Here is a 25,193-nt window from a genome sequence, read left to right as displayed (position 1 = left end):
CCAAGCTATCTCCAACTTGACTCATGATTAGCAAAACAACAGTACCCATACATATAGAAACCAACTAGAAGTCAAATTCACAAAGAACAAATCCGAAACCGAAAAGAAAACCGAAAGCTGAAACTTTCGGGGCTGACCTGCCGGTCTGACCGCCCAGATACCTGCGGTCTGACCGCAGTTATCTAAAAGGTCTGACCGCCCATATACCTGCGGTCTGACCGCCCGGTCAATTTTCACAAAAACATTTATCTCGCAAACCACCAATTTGTTCATCACAAAAACATGTAGATCACTCCTTGATCTTACAATTGTTAGTAGCAGGGATGTTATGTGATTAGAAGCTAGCACAAATTATTGTTACTACTCACTACTGCAGGTTATATACAACGCCTCACTTCAACTTCTGTTGTATGTATCTATCAGAAACAGTGTAATGCTTAAGTTGGTGGACCTACACCAAGATTGATGTAAAAAAATTATGAACGAATGAATGCAACTAACACAAAGAAACACTCGCTATGAAGTACGGACAAATCCTGGCTAATCTTCGTATTTGTTAGAGAGTGAAATCTTCAACTTCATGCCATCCATCCAACTTCTTGATTTTTTAGTTTTTTATATTTTTTTGCCAAGCAACATGACATGAAACTTATACCTGATCTCTTTAGCCACAGGACATGGAGTTTATACTTGCTCAGGAATTATTTTCATCATCACTTTCTCCAAAAGAAAGAGGAAGCCACCAGGTCGAGTTCTTCTCTTATATATTTCAAATCACAGCATATTAATGCTTGACTGTGTATGCTCTATTTTTCTTAAATTCAAGGCACACCCCAGTTTTCTGACAGTAGAATATATTTGGCAAAATTCACTTCAATTTCTGACATAATTTAGTCCTCTTTGATGCAGGTAAGTAACATTCTGAATTGAGCCTACAACATGTGTGACACTTATTTCCATCCCCAACAATATAATTTGATAACACACGTGAACATGTGTGACACTTATTTCCATGCTTGCAAAATATCACCACTTGATCAATCCTGAGATAGCCAAGTGATCTTGATTGATCGACTATTGGTTCCAATCAGTGCTCATGTATGTACACAATGTAGTTATGTGGTCACTGATCTCTGCCCTTGTGTCTACTATAATACATAGCACCACTACAAGTAGAAGCTCCAGATCATTTTTTTATGCACAAACATGTAATGACACATTCATGTCTCCCATGCTTTAATTTTCAATTTCTCAACCAAACTCTGTACGTAGAATATATGCTCTCTAAACTCTGAAGTCCCTCTCTATATATGTGTATTTCAGGATAATCGTGCGAACGATTGGCTTATCTAATACCAGTCAAAAATTATTTTTAGCCTTGTCCAATAAAAGTTGCCACTGACAGTCAGGAAGTTTGTCAATATCTATGTACTCCTAAGAGTGAATACCACATAGTGGTGTTTCAGATTTCATTCAAGTTGGGGAAGAAACTAGCGTTCAAAATTGAGGAGTGAAATGCTACTAGGGTAAAACTGCAACCTTGTCATCATCGAGGATCTCCACATTCAGGTAACCCGCTCATTCTCCTGGTTCGCTTCCTCTGTTGCTTAACTTGTTTTCCCCCATATCATCACCTCCCTGCCTAGCCACCTGTCCAATCAGGCACTTCACTGGTCTACTGATGCTATCTGCCCTTATAGCTAGATAATCTGCTTTTTATGTGATCATTAATGGCACTGCAATTTGGGGTTGCACGTAGACTGGAGGAGACCGCCGGCGACGAACTGATGATATTGAAACTAGCATGGTTTAACTAACTTAATTTATTATGGTATCTTGATAGTTGAGACATTTTAACTAATTAATTTTGCAGTACTGATTGTTTGCCTTGGTAGTGGGGTGAAATAATCATTTGTACTTTCATACTTCAATAGGATATCATCGTTGTTGTCCTGATACCCAGTTTCTTGCTCCTATGATATACTGCCATGTTATTCTATTACCAGACTTTATAATTAATTATATTATTCTTGTGATCTATTGACATGGCCGAGGCTCATGTAGTTCTAATTCACCTGCATAATATTGTAGGTTGAGGTTTCAGCTCCTGCAAATACAGACCAAGAAAATCATCCCAGAATATGCGCTAAATAATGAATACTTTGGTTATGGTAAGAGATACCACTACATGATTTCTGGTTTAAGCTTATTTAGCATCGTTGAGCAATAGTTATTTCTTTTTTGTTCATGGAGCATTAGTTATTCTTGTTGTATGAGAAGAGAAGACGCGGTAGTTATTCTTGTTGCCCCCATACAATCTGGCTGGTTTATAGGTATTAGTTATTTTCCCGTTCCATGGTACTTGTGGTATGTTCTGTGACCGTAAAATATTGTTATGAATGATGAGAAACAGTTGGATTCTACCTGAATCTTACTTTGCTCTCCTCTTTAGTCATTTTTTTCCACAAAACTTTGACTACAGGCTACCAAAGAACCTGAGAAGCTCTACTGTGAATCTGCCATTTCCTTCAAATCTCTTGTGGTCACATCTCTTAGAGGAATCCTGGGAGCTTATCTATGAAATTAATTAGGTAATTTTAGTTGCAGAAATAGAACATTTTTGTCCACTGCTCAATATTAAGTGGAACATGAATATTCCCTTTGTGTAGATAAATGAATTTTGGCACTCAAGATAATGAGACTATGGCTTCATATCTATTAAGAAGTGAATCCAATGATATCTAACCAGGGGGTACTAAATCGACTAAGCAAACGATTATGTTGCTAACAAATTGATTTTGAGTGCTGGTCTGATTTGATTTTTTTGATACTGATCTTTTTAGAATACAAGGGCAGCAATGAACGCGAGCCCAAATTCGTGGAGCATTATTGTTAACAAACAACATTAGCATATGTATTAGGAAAGTCAAAGTGCTTATAGAAATTAATGTGTTAATCATTGTGAGGGACCTTTGTTGTAATAAAGGAAACGATTGCTGGTCATTGGATTGGATTGGAGATCAAATGAATGTAGAGGTCATGAGCCAACAATTTGGACCATCGAGGCCCAAGTGTTGCCATAATGTTGCAAGTAACAATCACTTCCTGCCATTCTTTTAATTAATTAGTGAAAATCTAATCATAGCTTTGTGTAAGTTAATTCCATTGCTTTAAAGGGGAGTTCCAGCAGCCAAACTATGTGAGGTGCATGTAAGAATTCAAAGACTTTTCTATACATAAATCTTCATTTGCATTCCATGCCCTTATTGACGGCCCTACAATTCTGAAGGTGATGTTAGAAGAACATGCGATAGATCTAAATAAAATAACAAAACATCTTAATCTTGAAATCTTAGGTACACCTTCAAGGTTTAAATTGGAAAATTTTGCAAACAAAGATAATTTCTGCTAATTATCAGCACCATGTATCTGAAGGTTTTAGTGTAGATGGTAGGTTTCTTCTCCATACCGGTTGTTATTTCCAATTTCTAATGCAATTTTAGAGCTGCTGATCTACAACTTTTGGTTATTTGAGATGTAGTTCCTAAATTTTGGTTTTAGTGTATATGAAGCTTATAGATGGTAGGTTTCTTCTCCATATCGGTTGTTATTTTCAAATTCTGATGCAATTTTAGAGCTGCTGACCTACAACTTTTTGGTTATTTGAGATGTATCTCCTAAATTTTGAATGTGACTATATGTATTTTCCTACAGTATTTTTTGACAAACGTGCATTGCACGTGCACGATTACTAGTTGCTTGGAGATATTGAGTGGATCTACTATCTCACGTGGTTAGAAATGGTGAGGCAGTGTTCCCGTGGCTTCCTCATAATATCCATTGACACTATATGACCATCAGACTCCACAGCGTGTCATATGTGTATCAAACCCGAGCATCAATCTCCAGGGTGGTAGGGGACAATTCCTAGCCTTGAGCCAACTCATAATTTGTTCGAAAGTAAATTACACTTTCGGTCATATTTATTGTCTAAATTTCACTTTGGATGAATGCAAAAACTATGATTTGCACTTTGGACCAAATAAATTTATTACTTTTATGATTTGGACCACCCAGCTCTAGTTTCTGGCCATGTCTAGCCTCCCATATGATAATACACAGATTGCATATAGACGGTGAGTTCGCTGGTGTACTTAAATCAATACGTTTAAGGTCGTTGATGTATATCAAAAGTTGTTTCATGTAATCCAAACTGTAATTTATATGGTACAAAGTGAAAAAAAAACATAAGTTCAAGGGCAACACAAAATAAAAGATGACATAAATGCATTTTTCACCTCTGTCCTTTTTTTCTCGTGATTACGTGCCACATGTCATGTTAATATGTGATAATGTGCCAAAAGTCATAATACATACTATCTCCGTTTCATAATTTAAAATGTTTGACTTTTTAGTTGTAATGTTTGACCATTTGTCTTATTCAAAAATTTAGTATAAATATAAAAAAATGATAAGTTGTGCTTAAAGTTCTTTTGATAATAAAGTCAGTCCCAAGCAAAATAAATAATATTTTCATAATTTTTGAATAAGACAAATGATTAAACATTGCAAGAAAAAAGTCAAATATCTTACATTATGAAACGGAGGGAGTAGACATTTTTTAACTTTAAACATAAAACATATGGTTAACTTAAATTTACAAATATACCACTCCCTTCGTATTTTAGTAGATGGTGTGTTGCTTTTTTTCACATGTTTAACCATTCCTTTTATTCAATAATTTTATACAAATATGAGTTATACTTAAAATAGATTTAGTGATAAATTTAATCTAATAAAATAAATAAAATTACATAAGTTTTTTAAATAGGAAAATAATCAAATGTGCTAAAAAATTAGCAATGCCATTTACTTCGATGAATTTCAGACAAGTACTCCAGTACTCAAGTAACATAATGTACATCTTTGATGTGTAATAATTGTACACATCCCTGTTTACTCTGTTTTTTTTTACTTATATATTACTTATTAAGAAAAATCGACATAAGTGCTCCAGCAGATAATCTTTTACACTTTGGTTTAGGATACAATTTCAATCAAGATCATCACTTATTCCGAAAGGGTGGTGGGAGTATTGAAGAACGGAGGCAGCATCCGAAGACCGAGCGTGAACTCCGCAAGTTACGCGCTCGCTACGAAGCTGATTGGGCAGGTAGTCGTGCCCACTCCACAGGCCCAGGGCCCAGCCGGTCAAACCAAAGTCAAACTTTTCTCCGTGACTCCCCCCACCCACCCCGTCCGGCGGAGGAGCAGGGCCAAAGCCGTAAATTCCGCCCCGTTTCGCCGTGCCGTGCCGTGCCCTCCCCTCCCTTCCCCGTGCACCGGGCCGCGGGTGCGGGTGTGGGGGTCCAAAGTCTCCGTGTCGTCTCCACTTGCCCGCCCCCCCGCTGCAGCACTGCTCCTCCTCCTCCTCCGCGCAATCCAGATCGATGCCTCGCTAGATCTCGCGCCCTCGCCTCGCCTTCTCCCTCTCGCAGTCTCGCTTCGTCATCCCCGAGGGCGAGGGGAAGGAGGAGGAGGAGGAGGAGGAAGCTGAGCCATGGGGAACTGCTGCTCCGACGAGATGGGCGGGCACGCGGGGGCGGGCCGCCACCACCACCACCACAACAACCACCACTCCGTCGGACCCGCGGCGGCGGCGGCGGAGGCGGCGTCCGCCGCGGCCGACCGCTTCCTCCGCTCCCGCGGCGCCGGCGCGTCCACGCAGGTCGAGGTGCGGAAACGCGCACGCGCACGCGCACGCACACACACGGACACACCACCCACGCCCTTTTCGGAAGGCGGTTTAATTATGCTTGCATCACGCGGGAGTAGACGAAGTAGTGGTCCCGGCGGGCGGGGGCTCGAGGTGCCCCAGCCGTGCCATTCCGCGCGCCCGCGCGCGGGCGGTTGGCGGTTTCGCGTCGTTTTGCATGAGTTGTGGTTTCTGCTTGGGTCGCTACGGAACTAGTTTGCGTGTGGTCTGCGCCCCATTGACGATGGTTGGGACCTGGCGTGAAACTTCAGCATGCCGTCCTGTCGTTTGATGCAGCACTGAACATTTTCGATCTTCTGACGGCTGCAGCATTTGGCTGCTGTGTTTTTCTAATTGACAATGTCGCTCAAAAGATGATAATTATAGTTTGGTTTAAGATTTCGTGCATGAACACTTGGAATCTTGCAAGTTGTGTGTTTAATCATTTCTGTCATTTCATAGCTTCATGTGATGACTATTGTGATGTGTGGGCGTTGTGTAAATTTATGCGCTGTTTAATTGTGTGTTATTTTGACAAGAACTCTATATGACCTCTTGAAACAGTTATCTTTCTCTGCATCAAATTTGGGCGACCAAGAATTCTTTACCAAGGTATGCTTCAATTGTTTCCTTTTAGTTCCTATTATCACACGAATTCCTGTTAGTTCAAAAAATATACCACAGTTTTTAACAAAGCAAAATTACCTGTGATGTTTTCAGTGGTTGTGTTTCATGTTCATTATTATCAATAGGTGCACATATCATTCAATAATTAAAATGATAAACTGCAGTGATGCATCATTCGACATTTTATCTACTTTGCTTATTTCACATAAAAAGTTGGTGCCAACGCAATATTCCTATAACCCCAAATACTTATTCCTATTTACCATATATTTATCTCTGATGTTATTATTAGTAATTTTTGGTGGTTTGGGCGTTCGATAATAGTGGTCTAGAGCCTTTATCGATCTGATGATGAGAGCAACTGTGGTGCGATGATGAACATGGATTTTATTGTCTTGGCATCGTTATCGGTGCTCTAATGGCATTTTGCGTCGGCTTGTGCTACTACGCTAGCCACGTCGATGTTGTGATTAGACTTTGATTCTAAAGATATATACCGCATATTTATAGAAACTTTATAATTGAAAAGTTTATGTCTTTATCTTAATATAAAGTCTTTGATATATAAAGTGTTTGTCTTGTTTTCTAATTGGAAAGATAATTTCTAGCATGTGGAAACTCTATAATTGATAATATAATTTCTAATTTAGAAACTCTCTAATATATAGAAAGTCTGCGGAATAGGGGTGGAATCCGTCCTAACTGACCAATCTTACAAAGATAATTTTAGCCGTACAATTTGAAGGATGATGAATGAAGTATGTAGAATGAGTAAAATCATTTGGTGCACTATAGAGTAAATCAGGCCTGTTAGGTATCTACAAACGAGCATTACTATGCATCTCTAATTTTCATAAGTTAAGAATCATCATTAATTAATAGATATTTAGAGAAATTATTGAGAGTAGATTTTGCTAGCCCATATAGCTTTTTTGTTACAATTATCGCTAGCCCATATAGCTTTTTTGTTACAATTATCAAGGAACGACAACCTCAGTCAAATTCTAGAGAGCTGAGAGCTACACTGTTGGGAGTAAAATTTGTCACATCTACAACTCTGTCAGAAAGCCATGTCAGTTGTCAACATGCCACAGTATCCACCCATGCTGGACTACTCAAGCCATCTCTTCTCATCTCATTTTCCACCTTAATTGTAGTGTTGGCATATTTTTTTCTATAGGCATGCTATCCCTGACCCTCACTCAGCTTGCCATGGTGTCAGGGAGATGAGAGTATCACCCTTATCCTTCTTTTGACCGTGGGTGGCTACTCTGCTACTGCCTCCGCTCATTCCCGTTTCCCAAACACACAAACCCGTGACAACCGGCATTGTCATCTCATGATGCTATTTTGCCAAACCACTGACTTAGCCAGTGAAGTGTTGGCAATTTGGTCATACTCGAGCCTGAACAGTTGCATATACTTAGCTGCCTTCTAACTTATCTGTTAAAATTGTATGCCGGTGCCCCCAATGGTCTGAAGGGTATGTTATAAGACCAACAGATGAATATTTTGTGAGTCCATGCTACGTGCCTACATCCAAACATAATTCACAACCAACGAAATCTATTGTGATATCAATAACTCAATGTCCATTTGTACCCAAAATAGTCCATACAAATGCAAAATATAAATTGATTTGTTTACGAACCAGTACACTCATGCCATTAAAGCTCCTGTGGGCATGCAAGCCTCGGTTAAATATTTGTGTAGAAGTAGTTGCAATCATCTTCTTTCAGCATGTGTGCCGTGGTGAATTTCATAAATTCTTCTTGTGCTATCTCATTAAACTTTCCTTAATATTTTATCAACTTCTCTCAGAGCAATCCCATGGTCATTGCATATTCTAAAAGCAAAGAAGGAGCACTTGAAGAACTTGGGCGTACTGAAGTAATATTGAATTCTTTGAACCCATCTTGGAATGCAAGAATCAATGTGAATTACCAGTTTGAAGTTCTTCAGCCAATGGTGTAAGCGTCTGTTATGATTTACTGTAAAATTCTCACTTGGCACCCATTAATCATGTTATTCTTTTTAACAGATAACTGTCTTTACAGGTTTCAGGTATATGACATTGATCCACAGTTTCATGATGTCAGTGAAAAGGTAATTTTGTTAGTTGTGTTTGTTCTTATTTTCAAATATCCTTTTGCCCATTCCACTTGTTGGGAAGTCCATATGTGATAAAATCTGGCATGTTATAGGGACCATTTGATCTACGGCGATAAATGTTGCATTAAATTCAGTTACATGTGAGTTAGGATGTTAAAAGTGTTAGTTTCATGCCTAACATAAAATAAAACTGTCCTGAGAATTATCTGTCCATGCTTATGATAATTATAGATTTAAATTACTTTAGTTTGCTCTTTCTAGTCCCAACCATTTCTTAATGCTGATGTTATTAAGCTATATTTGAATGGACAAATTTGTTTCTTCTAGGATGTTAAAGCATCTGATGTGTTAACTATGGAGCACACATTTCTTTTGTTCTTCTCTCAGTTAATTTACAATTCTTGCACTAATATGATCCTCAACTCAGATGCTTAAGCTGGAAGAGCAACAATTTCTTGGAGAGGCTGTCTGTCTTTTGTCGGAGGTATGCCTAACTCTGGCTAAAAGAATTTTGTGGCCATTTATTCCTCTCTTGAGTAATTTAGTACACATAATACCTTATGTTGACACGTGATTTTTGTTTTGTACCTTTTTTTCATGGAATGTAGAACTTTAAAACTCAATGAAAAGGGCTAAAATGTAAAGTGGATTCTGTGCATATTCTTCCTGCGCTTCTAATTGTCATATTGAAATTTACTAGTAGTATACCCTTGCATTGCAACAGACCCATATACTTGATAATGGACTGCACATGCCCATAGAGAAAAGAAACCACTTGATTTTTTTTCTGGTTTTTATGGAAACGGTGTTTTTTACATGTCATGGGGTGGGAAACAGGACGGATGACTTCACTTTTAAGTAATATATATAGATGCTCAATTCGAGTTGTTTTAATAATTGAAAGATAAAAAGGAAGCTTAACCTGTGAAGGAAAACTTTACTGTTTATATTATTTCTGAGATGACTTAATCGAGGTCATGTTTTCATGATTGCAAATCTGTTTGAAGGTTACCATTATTTTAGATGCATGGTGTTTTTATTTTTTTTCAATAAGATTATGAATGTTTTTGTAGGTTATCACTAAACAAAACAGGCTGTTGACTTTAAAGCTTGGTGTTTCTGAACATAACCTACCAAATCCTAGTAAATTTGGTGAGCTAAATATTCAGGCAGAAGAAAGTGCTGGTTCAAAAGCAATAATGGAGATGGTATTCCGCTGTTCAGATCTTGAAATCAAGGACCTTCTCTCAAAAAGTGTAAGCTTATGTTTCTATGAGCTTCTTTATTTTTGTTTTGTATGTATTTTCTGTCATTTGACCTGCAATTGTCCATGCCTGTCTGTACCAACGCACATGAATTGTTTATTCAGTCTATTGTAAGTATTTTCACCGTTCTAATTTTACTTGTTACAGGATCCCTTTTTGCTAATATCTAGAATATCAGAGAGTGGAGTGCCTGTTCCAATTTGTAAGACAGAAGTAAGGAAGAATGACCTCAATCCCAAGTGGAAGCCAGTGATCTTGAATCTCCAACAGATTGGAAGTAAGGCACGAGAAATTTCTTCATCCTTCTTTCGTTTTTTGTATTTACGTTGAGTTTACAATCAGAAACTATTTCGGGACACAAATATATTACCTTTCATGTTGGTGGAAGAAAATAACATACTCCTATTTGATTGCTGTGCCACTAGCTGCTGCTGATACTTCCCTTCATGTGAAAAGAGAGTTTTTGTGGACCAATGAAAATGAACCTAATATGTTTTATTGTGTTGCAGGAGAACCCTTTAATCATAGAGTGCTTCAACTTTAGTAGCAACGGCAAACATGACCTAGTTGGGTAATTATTCTCTTTGTATCTCACCGTGCCTTTTGCACTCACTGTAATTGTATATGTCCTTTTATTTTTTTCTGTTTACTTCATTCATTAGTATGTTCTATGGCACCTTAGATCGTGGGCCATTGATTCTTGAATTCCAATTTGTTTTCTGACTAGATACCCTTTGTAATTCGACAGCAAGATAGTAAAATCAGTCGCAGAATTGGAAAGGATGTATCATAGTCAGGATGGTGAAAATTTCTTTGTTCCTGCCAGCACTGCTCATGATAGTCACAGTAAGGAGGTAATATTTGTTACTGTAGAATATCTGCAACAGCTATATTGCATTAACTGAGTATTACTATTGCATGCAGGTACTGAAGAGTCAAGTGTATGTGGAGAAATATCTTGAAAACAACAGACAAACTTTTCTAGATTATATTTCTTCTGGGTGTCAATTGAATTTTATGGTAGCCGTAGACTTCACGGGTATGCCAGTTCTGGCTGGCCTTCTACTATTTCAGCTCTCTAGTTCATAAAATCATACTTAATTTATTGTCTTTGATGTTTTGTGCTGTGTAGCTTCAAATGGAAATCCACGGCTTCCAGATTCTTTGCATTATATCGATCCCACTGGCCGGCCAAATGCATATCAGAAAGTAAGCAATTGGTTATCATCTCTTAGTTCTTGTGTTCTGATGGCCCTCTGAGCACATTGACTTAGGTACTTAAACTGTTTTTTAATGGTGTCAGGCAATATTGGAAGTAGGAGATATACTACAGTACTATGACCCAGCCAAGCGATTTCCCTCGTGGGGTTTTGGAGCTAGACCTATTGATGGTCCTGTTTCCCACTGTTTCAACCTGAATGGCAGCACCTACCAACCTGAGGTACTCTACTCTTTACTAGTAGTTGTGCTTTAGTTACCATGATCTTCTGCAGAAGAATTCTAAGTGCCCCATCTGGGAAGCAAATTTGGAGATCTTCCATTTGCGCCCTTGGTTTACAACATATGTATTTCTCTTCTAAGAAATTATGTGCATACTATTTTGTGGTTTTGAGATGCTTCTTGTGGTTATGTGTTAGCTGCTTGCCTGTTGCCTGAGTGCTTGACTATATGAAATTTCCTTAGGTAGAGGGAATACAAGGGATTATGTCAGCTTATATCAGTGCACTTCGTAATGTATCATTGGCTGGGCCCACCCTATTTGGTCCGGTAGTTAGCACTGCTACTGCAATAGCAAACCAATCACTTGCCAGCAATCAGCAGAAATACTTTGTTCTGTTAATAGTCACGGTATGTGTAACACTGAACCCATGTTTTCCTAAAATAATCATTTTTTTCTCCTATGCTGGCAATGTTTTTCTATTTGTTGTCCAGGATGGTGTAGTGACTGATTTCCAAGAGACTATTGATGCAATCATAAAGGCATCTGATTTTCCTTTGTCCATTCTTGTTGTTGGAGTTGGTGGAGCGGACTTCAAGGAAATGGAGGTAATGGGTCTGGAAAAAGTTTCTTGCAGTTGTATGATTCGTCTGCTTATTTCTTATTGGAGCTAAGACTGAAGCGCTTGACTAGGTCTTGCCCAATGCCTTAAAAGTTAGAACAAGTATAAATGGCCATCTCATCTGTCAGTTTTAATTTTCTTTAGTTTTCTCTATTGAAATATGGCACGTAAGTTCTACAGGAGTGCAGTGATGTGACTGGCTGATTGCTAATGCTTTAGCATCGTCATACAAATATGTGCAAACGCTAGTTGATATTAAACTTTTCACCTTGCAGTTTCTAGATCCAAATAAAGGAGAGAGACTAGAAAGTTCAACGGGAAGAGTGGCATCAAGGGATATGATACAGTTTGCACCAATGAAGGATGCCCATGGTATGCATTTCCTTCTGCATGTGATGATTCTTAGAGTCTTGCTTACATGGAAAACTAAGCAATTTGATAATTTAATTCTATACTCGCAGGCAGCGGGATTTCAACAGTTCAGTCACTTCTTGCTGAAATACCAGGGCAGTTCATGACTTACATGAGAACAAGAGAAATTCAAGCAATTAGTTAATATATGGTACCGTCTATTTTTGATTCTTTACATGATAGAAGATGCGCATTCTAATGGTCTTGTTAGTATGATTTTGGCTATTGGGCCACATCATCATGCAAATTTTAAAGCCATGGATGTGTGAAAATGTGTAAAGATGGATAGTCTGGACATGTTAAAGGTCAGAGAGATGGATCTGCTGGAAATTGTAGCCAAGGTCTAATATCAGCGTCACATTTCATGCTGTCTTCTTGCAAGCCAAGTCTACAGTATGGTGCAGGGCAGGTGAATTGAGGCAGGAACTGGTTGGCACTACAGATTGGAAATTGTTCTCAGATTAAACATTTGAATCGGTTGTGATCGTGTAAAGGTTAAAGGTTCGGCGTTTCTACCTTTCTGCTCAAAATCAAGTGATTGGTGGTTTGATTTTCTTTGTTCGGGTTGAGTTGGGAGATTCCCCAGACTAGCTGTTCCTATCAGGGAAGTTGGACGTGTTCGTTTTACTCATACCTGCTTGTAAATTCATGACTTGACATTAAGGGTTTGAACCCCATGTTGATTTTTCGTACCTGGTAAAAAAAACATTTTTGTTAATAACTCTCCATGTTATGGCGTTATGATGATGTACATGCAGTTTTGCTACCTGCGTTATCGTTATAACCAGTACTATCTTGTGCTGTAGTTTACTTTGATGAGTTTGATACTTTTGTTTGTGTTATCTGAGAATGAGTTTAATGTTTTTGCTAGTGCTATATCAGAATCTTGTACCAGGTATAGCACGAAATACCTGGAGCTGTGCACTTCTGAATCTTCTGAATTGTGACCATTCTTCTCTGAATCCATAGGATACGACATGATGCACCTGGAAGCAATATCTATCGGGAGTTCTGTATGATTTCAGTCCGTCAGTTGTTGCACATGGCGTCACAAGAGATCCGTTTGCCACCTTTGACGTGTTCTTGAGTTATCGTCCAAGTCCAGAACTCTGTCGATGCACGACAGGACCAGGGCTACATTCTGATTTTGTATAGCGTATAAACTATAAAATTAATTATAAAAAGTTAGAAATCTACTCTACGAAGTATGGAGGTAAGATGACAAAATTTTATATAGATCTTTTATATAAGATGAACTGTTTAGCAGTGAAGCATGCATAAAAGACAAAAACACGGTGCATAAAAAACGCAGTAACTTGTGCTGCGCCCCTCTTCCAAAAAGAACACGCACAAACAAATCACTGCTAATACTACTTATAATACAATTACCCCTAGGACTAAATGGTCTGCATGATGTCGTAAGAGGATACATTACCAATTAGGATTCAGTCCTGAGAGACCCAGCTTCCAGAATCGCAATATAATAATTTGGCCAAGGCGAGGAGATGTCCAAAAAGAGGAGCAATCCTGTTCAGTGGAGATCTCGTCCCCAGCAGGCCTTGCTTCCAATTTTCAGCACGCGGACACTGTAGTTTGTGGCCACGTGGTCCCATTACAAATCCTTTATCACTGCTCTTCTCGTTCCAAAATAAGCTAATTTCCAGAGTTAAAACTTTGTAAACAAAATATATCAACCACTCTTACCCTGCCATCAATTCACTTAGGTACCTTCTGCTTATTCATCGACCAATACTACTTATACATTAATGTGATGTATTTTGATCCTTTTCTTCACTTCACTATTGTTGTATTGGAATTTTAGGAATACACTTCCTTTTTTTTGATGAACAGAGTATTTTCATAAGCAGGTATAAAGATGTGTGATTGTAAAAGCATTTGTGTGTGCTTTTATTTATAAGGCTATTATATATATACACACACTCTTATGCCACAGCTGAGAGGTTAAATATGGTTTTTTTTCTCGTAATTGAACTAACACAATATATATTGAAAGACGCATATGCGATGCCATGTTTAAAGTGATCTCATTGATGTTAATTTTGTACTCCATCCATTTTATATTACAAGATTTTATAGGTTTTCTAGATTCATTTATGTATCAATATATATATTTTGTATATATATATATATTTTGTATGTATATATATATATATATATATATATGTTCATAAGCACACATATATTCCCACATATGAATATAGGCAAGATTAAAAAGATCTTATAACGTGGAATGGAGGAAATATTTGTTATTTCGAAAAAAAAAACTCTACTTGCTAATAATGTATTAAAAACAAAGTAACGTGCAAAGTATAGTAACACAGCCATAAAAAAGTAATATAACAATACCAAACAAATTTGTCGCCTTTGAATTACGGACATAAACCCTTCCAGTAACCGTGTTGCTTGGTTGAATGCATTCGTGTGGCGCATTAATCTCTGGAACGTGGGACGGCCGCTCACCTCTCATGGGGTCGGGGACTGATCGAGCAGTCACTTCCGTTTGGTGTGCATAGTTGCCTTCTTCAGTAGCAGTAGATAAAAGATAAAATATTTTTTAGCTATTTAACCATATGAACAATAAAATTAGCTTATAAAAATTATTTTAGACTTTACAAACGTGAGATGTTATATGCAGTATTATATAAAACACGTACCGATTAAGAAGCATGCGAGCATAAAATAAGAAAAAAGTTGAGAAAAAAAGAGAATAACGTAACACAGTGGTGGATAGAAATAACGTAACACAGTGCTGGATAGGACGATGGATCACGGATGGATGTCGATCAATTGACGTTGTGGGTACTGCGTATCTTTGACTCCCGGGCCACATCCTATGGTCCTATGGTCACCACATCCATCAATATCTTTGCCGCTGCCGATGTTGAGGGCGACGGATCAATCGCCTATAGCTTCCGGTTGGCCGGTGCCGGCCAGCCATTCCTCCAACTCTCTCCGCGATATGTAGATATTTTTTCGCTTATATTTATACTTATAAGCTAAATTTTAATCTATAATTGTTTTTTAATGTTTTTTCATCTTTTTTACTTTTTTTCTTTTCAACAACTAAGAACACTTGTATAGAAAAGTTTTATTTACAGATTATTTTTCGTTTATAAATAGGTAATTGTCTTATTCAAGGCACCATATTCTAACTCTAGTACTCTCTTTTATCAAAGCTATTTATCACTTAGATAAGATTTAGTCAACCTTCTAAAATTCTTATAATCATTTTCAAAAATAAATTTATGATATTATGTATACCTTTTGTTTTACATTTAAACTAAGCCTTTAAGAAATAATTTATTACTGAAATTTTATAAATTTAACTGAATCTTATCCTGAACGACAAATATTTTCAACCAAAGCTAGTACCGATCGCTGGATCGGAACTCTCGATTCTCTGATACATTATCTCTGTCTATACGCATGAACCATCCCGTCGGACAAATTGCTTTGCAGTTCACTGAAAGGATGATGCCCTCTCGGAAAGTTGATGCGAGCTGAGTACTCGATGGTTAATGGTTTAGTGTCTCGGCAGCATCCCCACCCTAATTGGTCCTCTCTTGCGAGTGGAGACGGCCGACGGAGGGTTGGACTCAACAGTACTGTCTCAACTTTGTCACGTCAAACCTTTAGATGCGCCATCAACTGTTAGCCAGTTATTTCGTTGATGTTAGGACCATAGTTGATCACACTTTCTAACCATATGGTTCCTCATGTCGAATATTCAATTTCTTACTTATACGCAGGACGTGGCTAACAGCATATTGACCACACATTTAGCAAACCATAGCTAAACCTATGGTTTCCTAATGTTAGCAGTAGTAAGGCGTCTTTTTTAATATAGACGATAACAATACACGATATTGAGCTGGTTTGTGACGATGAAATAAGATTGATCTTCTGTAATACCTAGGGTTTCTCAAACGCCAATAAGCGTTGTTATCATTGGATTAATAATAGTAACAACACTACTGTCAGGGTCTTTGTTCTTAAACAGGAGACTGGAAGCACTCCTTTATGAGTTTAGCCAGGGGACCAGGAGAGAAAGCAAGAGAGTTTCACACGGGCAAAAAGAGAAGAGATTTACATAGATTCGGGCTACAAGGTGTGTATATCTTATTTCTGTTGTATTCTTATATGACTTGAGGAAACTTGGATCTGATCTTCTCTTTCCTGGACTTGTTCATTCTTTTATAGCTAAAAAAATTTTATTCACAAATTATTTTTCATTTGCAAATATGCCAAACAAACATCCCTACTTTCTTAGTATTTTAATAGATGACACCATTGACTTCCTAGCACATGTTTGACCATTTTATTCAAAAAATTTATACAAATATGTAAAAAAGTAATTTATAACTAAAACACATTTTAAAATAAAAATAATGACAACAAAATAAATGATTACCTTTTTTCCATGCCCTATAAAATTATACACAAGCATAGATATCTCCATCCTAATGTTATTTGATTTACTACAGAAACTTCCATATTGAAAGTATCTTCAAAGGAATAGTATTGTTTAGTGGTTTGAAAATATGCACGCAATAGTCTAGTAGGCATAAAATTAATTTTGAAAAAAGAAATGACCATAATGTGAAAAACACATCCCACTTCCCCACCACAAATCTCCTCCTCCCCCTCCGTACTTTCTTTGTCAGAGTTCACTAGAGTTTGCCAAAGATTAAGATGAATCACAAATATTAAAAGCAATCTAAAAAAGGAAATTTGTGTACCGCTTTAATACCGATTTAAGATCCTTTGCAGTCGACGGCTGCAAAGAATCTCGTCACTGACATGTAGGCCCAATGACCCTCCGGGCCTATATGTCAGTGAGGACTGCACCATGTCGACTGTAGAGTATCCAGTCCGTACATGCTTCCTGTATTACCGTATCAAAATATAGAAACTTCTCCGAACTTATCTCGTAATACAACTACATGCTTGTCCTTAATAAATAAATAGTATGCATACTTATTATACTGAGACCTGGGAGTATAGCTCATAAATACCTGAGGTGATAGCCACAATCGTACGTGCGTGCAGAGAAAGAGACGTTGAGTGTGAAGTGAACCATGTGCACGTAGGAAAATCTAGCTAGTGACCACGCCTGCGGCGTACACGTAAAAGGATCGGAGGATGCCAAGGCAAACTCGAAGACTTTCTCCGCTCGCTTTAACAAAGCAACGACCATATCATATATCCATTCGCCGCTACGTGTCCAGCTAATTAATCTCCGCATGTGTATCGATTCCATCGATTAATTTCTCCTGGCTCGATCGCTCCATTAATTATCCGTATTTAATTAGTTTTGGTTAGGTCTAGCTCGCTCTCTTGCTCAATCGATCAAGAAAGAAAGCGATCGATCGAATCGATCTCATTCTTCTAGCTCACCAAGATCGTCGTCTCTATCTCGTAATCCAATCTTGTTTTCGAGTTTTTGAGTGTGTGTGATCGTCGGAATCGGATTAAGGTGGAGCATCGGAGGCATGGGAAGCGACCTCGCCTACCTGACGATCATCCGGAGCCGCGCCGGCCTCGGCCGGACCAACCGCCGCCGCAAGCTTCGGCCGGCAGCGGCAGCGGCAGCTCACCCGTGTCGCGGCAGCCCCCGCTAGGATCCGGACGAGGCCAGGTCGAGCTGCAGCAGGAGGAGCACGCCGCGGGCGCCATGGCCGCCTACGGCGCCATGCTGTATCGGTACCCCCACGACGAGTACCTCGCCGCGCCCGGCGCGACGCCGTCGTCGGAGACCGACTGGCCGCCTGCCGCCGCCGCCGCCGGCGCTCAGGCCGCGGAGGCGCAAGGTATGTGTTACCCTTAACACGCACGTAATTACGTGATCCAAGCACGTACGTGGTTAATTAAGCTGCCATGATTATCTCGATCTATGGGCTATGGCTAAACGGAAGAGCATGTAGCAGAGTACATCTAGCAATTTTACCATCTTGAGATATCAAAAATACTAAATTTTATATAAAAAACTATCCTACCTTATGAAAAAAATACTATAATTAATTACTACTCTCTGCTCAGATGATTCATCTAAAGCTTTATTAAGTAAATTATAATTAAATCTGCCTATTTTCGTGTAGATTAAGCTAATTAATTGTTTTTCCTCGTGTGTATTTTTGCTAATCACGTATCAGCTTGTTTGATTCCACACATAGACCGAAGTAACCATTAGAGTAATTAACTTGCTGTATACTGTTGAAATAAACGGGGAACGGAATTTCTTCTTAATTAAAGCAAACCCAATTTCTTATTAAGAGCAAAATGGAGAACGCAATTTCCGTATGCAAAATGGGAAGGAGTACCAGTGCAGTGCGTGTGTGTGGTGACGCGCGCGTGCGTGCAGGTGCGGCGGCGGCGGCGGAGCGGCACTACCGTGGCGTGCGGCGGCGGCCGTGGGGAAAGTGGGCGGCGGAGATCCGGGACCCAAACAAGGCGGCGCGCGTCTGGCTGGGCACCTTCGACACCGCGGAGGCCGCCGCGGCCGCCTACGACGACGCCGCGCTCCGCTTCAAGGGCGCCAAGGCCAAGCTCAACTTCCCCGAGCGCGTCCGCGGCCGCACTGGCCAGGGCGGCTTCCTCGTCTCCCCCGCCGTGCCCGCCCCCGTGGCGGCGCCGTTCCCCGACCTGATGCAGTACGCGCGGCTGCTCCGGAGCGCGGACGCCGCCGCCGCCGTGCCCAGCATTGCAGCCAGCTGCAGCGCGGCGCCGACCTCGTCGTCAGCACCGGTGCAGATCATGGACTTCGCGACGCAGCGGTTCGTCGGTGTCCCGCCGCTGCCGACGCCGACCACGACGTCGCCTCCTAGTCCTCCTAGCACGTGGCCTCGCGGCGAGCACAGGAGCTAGCTCGTGTGTATGCATGGGTTGCGATTACGGCCATGATTTTTCTCTCTCTTCTGTCGCATGTCGCATCAACTACGCGCGTTCTTGCATGTCCTTGCAAGTAGCGGCTTGTTTAATTTTTCCACGGGTGCGTGGCTAAATTTCATAGTATTACCTCCGTCCTATGATATAAATATAAGAGATTTTTAACTTTTTATTCGTAATGTTTGACTACCCGTCTTATTCAAAAAATTTAAAAGTATTATTTATTTTTTATTATTTTCTTTATTATTAAAAGTAGTTTAAGTATTACTTATAAATTTTTATGTTTATACTAAATTTTTGAATAAGACGAATGATTAAAAATTATAAGCGAATAGACTAAATTCTTTATAATCGGGGACGAAGGGAGTATCATTTAGAGTAACACACTGCTAATCCGAAAAATTTAGCGCATGCTAAGTGAGATGCAGCTTTAGTTTATTTGTATTATGATTTTGTTAACAGGTTTGCTTTATTTTTTAATGAATGTTTTCATATTTGACTTGTGAAGTATAATTTTAAATTTTGTCTCTAAATGTAAGTTATTTTGCAATACTACTTGTTGCATCAATCATCTCTCACGCATTTAAATTTCTATATACTTTGCCCCAAATTATTTCTTATGTTTATGTGAGAACAATTCATCGTTCAGCAACTCATCTAAGGAAGAAAAAAAAGAGGGAATTGTGTTGAGAAAATGAGGAGTCAGCAACGAGATCAATTAAGTTTTTTTGATGAAAGATGAACATTTAGGTTTTTTAACGTTTTTTCTCATCTAAAAGCTAGACAATCTCCAAGGTGTGTTCTTTTACCTAGTTCATTGTTAGTGGGTTTTGGAGGTCATGACTCACAAGGACATCTAGCTTTCAAGCGATTAAAATCTTTGCAAACTTCAATTATGTTTTTCACTATTTGACTGAAATTACTGAAATTGTAACCACTGTTATCACTTATTACTTTGTAATTTGTTGTACTTATCATTGTAACATGAAATAAGCGGTGCAAAATAACAAACACAATCCGTATTTATTTGATTTAATAAATATTGACGACCATCACCCAATGGATCAATCTACGACCATCCCAGTTAACCATGAAGCATGGGAGGTCTGGCAATGGGCACGACAGAACAAGGATCAACGCGAACACAAGAACACACACACGATACCTTTCATCTACGTGAGACGAGCTCTCATTCAGATTCCATTTCGATTGAAAGGCAGGGGAAAAAAGAACGAGCGCCTATACGATCGTATTCGTATGAACCGTGTATAATTGACACGGTCCGCATGGCACGCACCAGCGCCGTGCGCGTCGTACACGGATCATACGAAACCACGCGAAGCATTTTCCAAAAAGAACGTCACAATCCACGTCGCCACGTACGTACGTCGGCGCCTACAACAGATTACACGTGGCACGTGCGATGCCACTGTAAGACCAATATTTTAAGCACAACTTATAACTCTGTATATTTTTTTAAATATTGAATAACACAAATGATCAACTAATAACGTCAAATAAACAAACCAAGATAGACAGATAGTACCTTCGTTATTATAGAACTTTCTAGCCTTGTATAAATTCATCAATTGATGAATACAGATAATTTATATATATATCTAGATTTATTAGCATACATATAAATCTAAACAAAGTCTTACTTGTGAAGCGGAGGAGCGGTATCTTGGGACCAAGGAGAAGTATTTTGGGGGACAAATGAAAAGAAAAAGAAAAAAGAATAAAAAACCGAGGAGAAGTCACGTAAGCAGCCGAAGGCCCAGCAATTCTCGGTGGGCCTGGTGGGCCAACTTCCGGGCTTCCGTGCTCCTCCCCTCTTCCTTCCTTTCTTTCTCCTGCTGCTGCAATCCTGGTCCACCCCATCTCCGTGACGCCAATACGATACGCCGCCTCGACCCGATCTCCTCCTCTCCACCGCCGCACCAGATACCCACCCGATCCGCCGGAGAGGAAGCCCCCCGCCGCCGCCGCTATGCTCAGGGTCGCCGGGAGGCGCCTCACGTCCGCCGTCGCCTGGCGCCCCGCCGCGGCGGCCGGCGCCAGGGGCCCCCTCGCCGGGGGCGCCGACGATGACTCCTCCTCCTCCGCCTCCCGCCAGCACCAGAGGCCGCGCTTCGCGGTTGACTCCCCGTTCCTCGCCGCTTCGAGGGGTACGTGTGCTCCCCCCCCCCCTCGTGGTCTCCTTCTACCTCTGATCTGCGGACCTCGTAGTCGTAGGTGGGTTCCGGTTTGGGGGGGGGGGGGGGGATCCAGCTCCTGCTCTCTCAGGGTTTCGGAGGGGGATCCAGGATTCCCGGTAGTTGCGGCTGTTTGATCCCTGATCGGTGTTTTGATATTTACTTTTCTAGAGGCGTTCCCGGCTTATAGAGCTCGTTGATCTGCGTGTTAATTCATGCATGCTTCTTGCGAGGGTGAGGGCATTATTGGATTGTGGTATGATTTTTACCGGCTGGACGGATGGTTGAATTTTAAAAAGTGTTATCTTGTGTACGCATGATTGGCGTTATGCTTAGGCGTGTTTCCGTTGCTCAACTGTTTTGAATTCGTCCTTGATTCCGTGGAATTTTTCTTCACGCGCACTCTCCTAATGACCCATACTCCTCAGAAGAGAAAGAGAGAAACTTAGTTAAAGTTCTTAGTTCTTACAAATGCCATCTTAGAAATGTTATGTCTCAAGGAAAAAATTGCAAAAATAGGCCTCCAATCGTGGGAAATATGTGTTGTTTATACCACTGATTCTTCGCGTGATCATCTGAGCAAAAAATGTGTGGCTCAAGATAGTATTATTTAGGTACCACCCTAAGATGCTTTTTTACCGTAATTATTATCATATTTAGTTTGCATCTAGCTAAATCCAGTTTTCCATGCAAAACTAATTTCTCAAATACCATCTGTCTTAGAAGTCAATGTTTTTGTTGTCTGTGTAACTGCACTAACCTCTAACTTTTACTAAAGCAAAATTTCTATCCCTGAATATAAGTCTGCCCATTTAAGATGGCCAAGATGTTGCATGCTACACTTGGCATCTATCTTTTCTGCAAAGTTGACTCCATTTTAACTTTGTACACATCATTTTCTACAGTCAACTTAAAAAACTGTAATATTCTTATGGAAACTGATTAACTGATGCATATATGTATGTGATTGGTATATCTTGTTCAATGTTACTGAATTATGAGAATAAAAAATAGTTCACTGTTGAATGCTTATATGATGTATTCATCCATGTAGAGTGTAGACATATCAGCCATCCTAAACTGAAAGCATCTGTAAGTTTGTAAATGCATGTGGTGTAAACTGTAAAGGGCTAATGAAAATGACAGCACATGTCAGATGGCTGCTTTTAAGGATGGCTTATTTTTTTTGGTAGCCTTAAGGCTTGAGCAAATATATGCTTGGCAACTGGCAAGATCATATTAAAGGGCTATATAAATATTATTGTCATCCTTAGTAATTGGCCTAGCTAGGCATTATTAGGTAATGGTTAGAATACATAGTGATACGGGAGTCTCTGTCCCTCTTTTTTTATGTCAAAAAAAAATCTTTTTGGTGTAGTTATCAGTTTTAATGTATGTGGACTGGACTGCCAATGCTCATGTTGATGATGCTCCTGATTGCTGTTGTTTGAGAAGGACATGCCAGAATTTAGTTTATCCATTTAACATGATTAATGTGGAGCATACACACAATAAAGTATCGTTTTGCTTTGCCCTGTCCAAATTGTTTTCTTTGCATTAACACTGTCCCAAGTAATCAGATGGTTCATTGAGTTTGTGCAAGCTACCTTCGATCAGCTCCTCTTTGCTCATTGATTACTGTTACCCTATCATGTGCATGAGTCTTCTATCGCACTGTTCTAGTATTTTCCTTTGCTACAGAATATTGATGTGAACTATGAACTTTTTATGCTTCTATTCTATTTCCGATTTGTAACTAGCTATGAAGATCAGCGCTCTTGGTTTTTTAGGTGTTGGTGCTATTTTCCTATATCAGTTAGTATGCATTTCCAACTATCGCAAACATGCTTTGTTGATTAAGATAATCCATGCTTTAATTTTTTACTTATTGTGTAAGGAACCTTGCAAATCTTATTGCATTAGTATTCTGCAATATCTCATCTCTTCATATGTGTCCATTTGTAGAATGCTTACAAATATCAGAATGTAATTGGGCTGTTCAACACTTCCATCTTTTACCTTTTACTTGTGTACTTGCCAAACATTTCACAGTGAGATGTTTACAGATCACAATGTGTGCTGTCTTATGTTAATTACCTTCTAGGTTTTATGCTAATTCATGCATTACTGATTAAGTATGGCTTCTAGTTGGATTACTACATTTGATAGTAGAAACCTTTGTAGAAATCATTGAATGTTCTTCATTGTTTGGAACAACTCAGATTGATCATGACAGAAGCTAGCATGAGTTTGTAACCTTACAGTGTATTGCAAGGATGCAATGCTGAGAGCAGAGAGTTTGGACAGTTGGCATTATAATAGTTTTGATCTTTAATCACAATGGCAGCCTATATGATGATAATTTGTAGAGACAATTTTCATGTGTGACATTTATTGGTTATACTGTGTTAAGATAAAATAATGCTTAGTTATCTTCATACCACTTTTGGTGTTATGTTGATATTTGATGATGTAATGTAATGATAATTTCCTTTTGCAGGCTTTTCCTCACAAACTATTGTTCCAAGGAACCAGGATGTAGGCTTGGCTGAGCTCCCTGCAACAGTATCAGCTGTGAAGAATCCCAGTGAAAAGATTGTGTATGATGAATATAACCATGAAAGATACCAGCCAGGTGACCCAAGTAAACGAGCATTTGCATACTTCGTGTTGAGTGGTGGAAGGTTTATTTATGCTTCGCTCCTACGCTTGCTCGTTTTGAAGTTTGTTCTAAGCATGTCTGCTAGCAAGGATGTTCTTGCTCTTGCTTCCCTCGAGGTGGATCTCTCTAGTATTGAGCCTGGCACCACTGTGACTGTGAAGTGGCGGGGCAAGCCAGTTTTTATCAGGCGCAGGACAGAGGAAGACATCAACTTGGCAAACAGTGTTGACGTTGGATCTCTTCGTGATCCACAACAGGATGCAGAGAGAGTCAAGAACCCGGAGTGGCTGATCGTGATTGGGGTGTGTACTCATCTGGGCTGCATTCCGCTCCCCAACGCTGGTGATTTTGGTGGCTGGTTTTGTCCATGCCATGGATCACATTATGATATCTCAGGTAGAATTCGTAAGGGCCCTGCGCCGTACAACCTTGAGGTCCCAACCTACACATTCCTGGAAGAGAACAAATTGCTCATCGGCTGAGATTACTGACCACAGGGTTTAAATCTTATGTCACTTATATTCAGTGTTGGTTTGACGTTTCACCTTTTTGTTGCTCTACCTTGATGAGCTATCTCCTAGCACCTTCTAGTAAAGAATAATGAGCTGCTACTTGGCTACTGTTAATCAATTTCTGAGTTTGGTTCTGGTGCCTGATATCAATAGGATTTATCTTGTAATTGTCTTACCTGGCACAGTGAAGCGTATACGCGGTCAACTTTCATCCCGCTTCTGCAATCTTCGTGTATGTATGTGATTGACTGTTGATTTGTTTATCATGAGAAACTTTTGCAAACGCTTGTTGTTCACATGATGATGCTAGAATTGCTGTCAGCTGTTCAGTTGTGAACTTGTGATATATAATTTACATCAAGCAGTAATTAAGGTAGTTCCTCATGGTCGCAAGGATGCGCGACACACTGGTAAAGTTGCTCTTACATGAACGCTTTTATGTGCATGCAATTGACGTCGAATATATTTTTACCTTAGCGTTCTGGTCTGAAGAATCTGAAATGGTTTTCGACCTGAAGACATTGTGGTGACATTTGTCCCAGGCACGCAGGAGATGAATGCACTGAAATGTGTTAGGCATATTCTAGCAAAATTCACCTACTAGTAGCTGGCTTAATGGATATTCTAAATATTGAAGAAATTGTACAAAATTCGAGTCAAATTTGTGCATGCCATTCGAGGACTCGTG

The 25,193-nt window shown here is 39.6% G+C and overlaps 3 protein-coding genes across 3 annotated transcripts; all 3 read left to right on the top strand.

Moving 5' to 3' along the window:
• Nucleotides 1–5,036: 5,036 nt before the first annotated feature.
• Nucleotides 5,037–13,013, top strand: LOC102702537 (protein BONZAI 1-like). Its single transcript, XM_040520902.1, has 16 exons — nucleotides 5,037–5,734; nucleotides 6,320–6,367; nucleotides 8,204–8,352; nucleotides 8,440–8,488; nucleotides 8,922–8,978; nucleotides 9,568–9,750; nucleotides 9,907–10,041; nucleotides 10,269–10,330; nucleotides 10,508–10,613; nucleotides 10,684–10,798; nucleotides 10,892–10,968; nucleotides 11,063–11,200; nucleotides 11,443–11,607; nucleotides 11,692–11,805; nucleotides 12,095–12,191; nucleotides 12,281–13,013. The coding sequence occupies exons 1-16, from the start codon at nucleotides 5,561–5,563 to the stop codon at nucleotides 12,373–12,375; spliced, it is 1,764 nt and encodes a 587-aa protein (XP_040376836.1). The 5' UTR covers nucleotides 5,037–5,560; the 3' UTR covers nucleotides 12,376–13,013.
• Nucleotides 13,014–17,925: 4,912 nt separating this feature from the next.
• Nucleotides 17,926–19,285, top strand: LOC102702259 (ethylene-responsive transcription factor ERF113-like). Its single transcript, XM_040520612.1, has 2 exons — nucleotides 17,926–18,061; nucleotides 18,613–19,285. The coding sequence occupies exons 1-2, from the start codon at nucleotides 17,926–17,928 to the stop codon at nucleotides 19,113–19,115; spliced, it is 639 nt and encodes a 212-aa protein (XP_040376546.1). The 3' UTR covers nucleotides 19,116–19,285.
• A 1,735-nt stretch (nucleotides 19,286–21,020) lies between these two features.
• LOC121053544 (cytochrome b-c1 complex subunit Rieske, mitochondrial-like) lies at nucleotides 21,021–24,730 on the top strand. The gene is made up of 2 exons (XM_040520878.1): nucleotides 21,021–21,304; nucleotides 23,832–24,730. Exons 1-2 carry the CDS (start codon nucleotides 21,127–21,129, stop codon nucleotides 24,473–24,475), a joined length of 822 nt encoding a protein of 273 aa, XP_040376812.1. The 5' UTR covers nucleotides 21,021–21,126; the 3' UTR covers nucleotides 24,476–24,730.
• Nucleotides 24,731–25,193: the final 463 nt, after the last annotated feature.

This window comes from Oryza brachyantha, chromosome 2 (assembly GCF_000231095.2).
Source record: "Oryza brachyantha chromosome 2, ObraRS2, whole genome shotgun sequence".
Taxonomy (NCBI): Eukaryota; Viridiplantae; Streptophyta; class Magnoliopsida; order Poales; family Poaceae; genus Oryza; species Oryza brachyantha.
This window is presented reverse-complemented; position numbering and strand designations above follow the sequence as displayed.

Excerpts from the sequence above, each read along its gene's own strand:
- LOC102702259 (XM_040520612.1), top strand. The coding sequence starts at position 17,926 with ATGGCCGCCTACGGCGCCATGCTGTATCGGTACCCCCACGACGAGTAC. Across the intron at positions 18,062-18,612 it reads TCAGGCCGCGGAGGCGCAAG|GTGCGGCGGCGGCGGCGGAG; the intron begins GTATGTGTTACC and ends GCGTGCGTGCAG.
- LOC121053544 (XM_040520878.1), top strand. The coding sequence starts at position 21,127 with ATGCTCAGGGTCGCCGGGAGGCGCCTCACGTCCGCCGTCGCCTGGCGC. Across the intron at positions 21,305-23,831 it reads GTTCCTCGCCGCTTCGAGGG|GCTTTTCCTCACAAACTATT; the intron begins GTACGTGTGCTC and ends TTCCTTTTGCAG.
- LOC102702537 (XM_040520902.1), top strand. The coding sequence starts at position 5,561 with ATGGGGAACTGCTGCTCCGACGAGATGGGCGGGCACGCGGGGGCGGGC. Across the intron at positions 10,331-10,507 it reads GGCAAACATGACCTAGTTGG|CAAGATAGTAAAATCAGTCG; the intron begins GTAATTATTCTC and ends GTAATTCGACAG. Across the intron at positions 11,608-11,691 it reads TTGTTCTGTTAATAGTCACG|GATGGTGTAGTGACTGATTT; the intron begins GTATGTGTAACA and ends TTTGTTGTCCAG.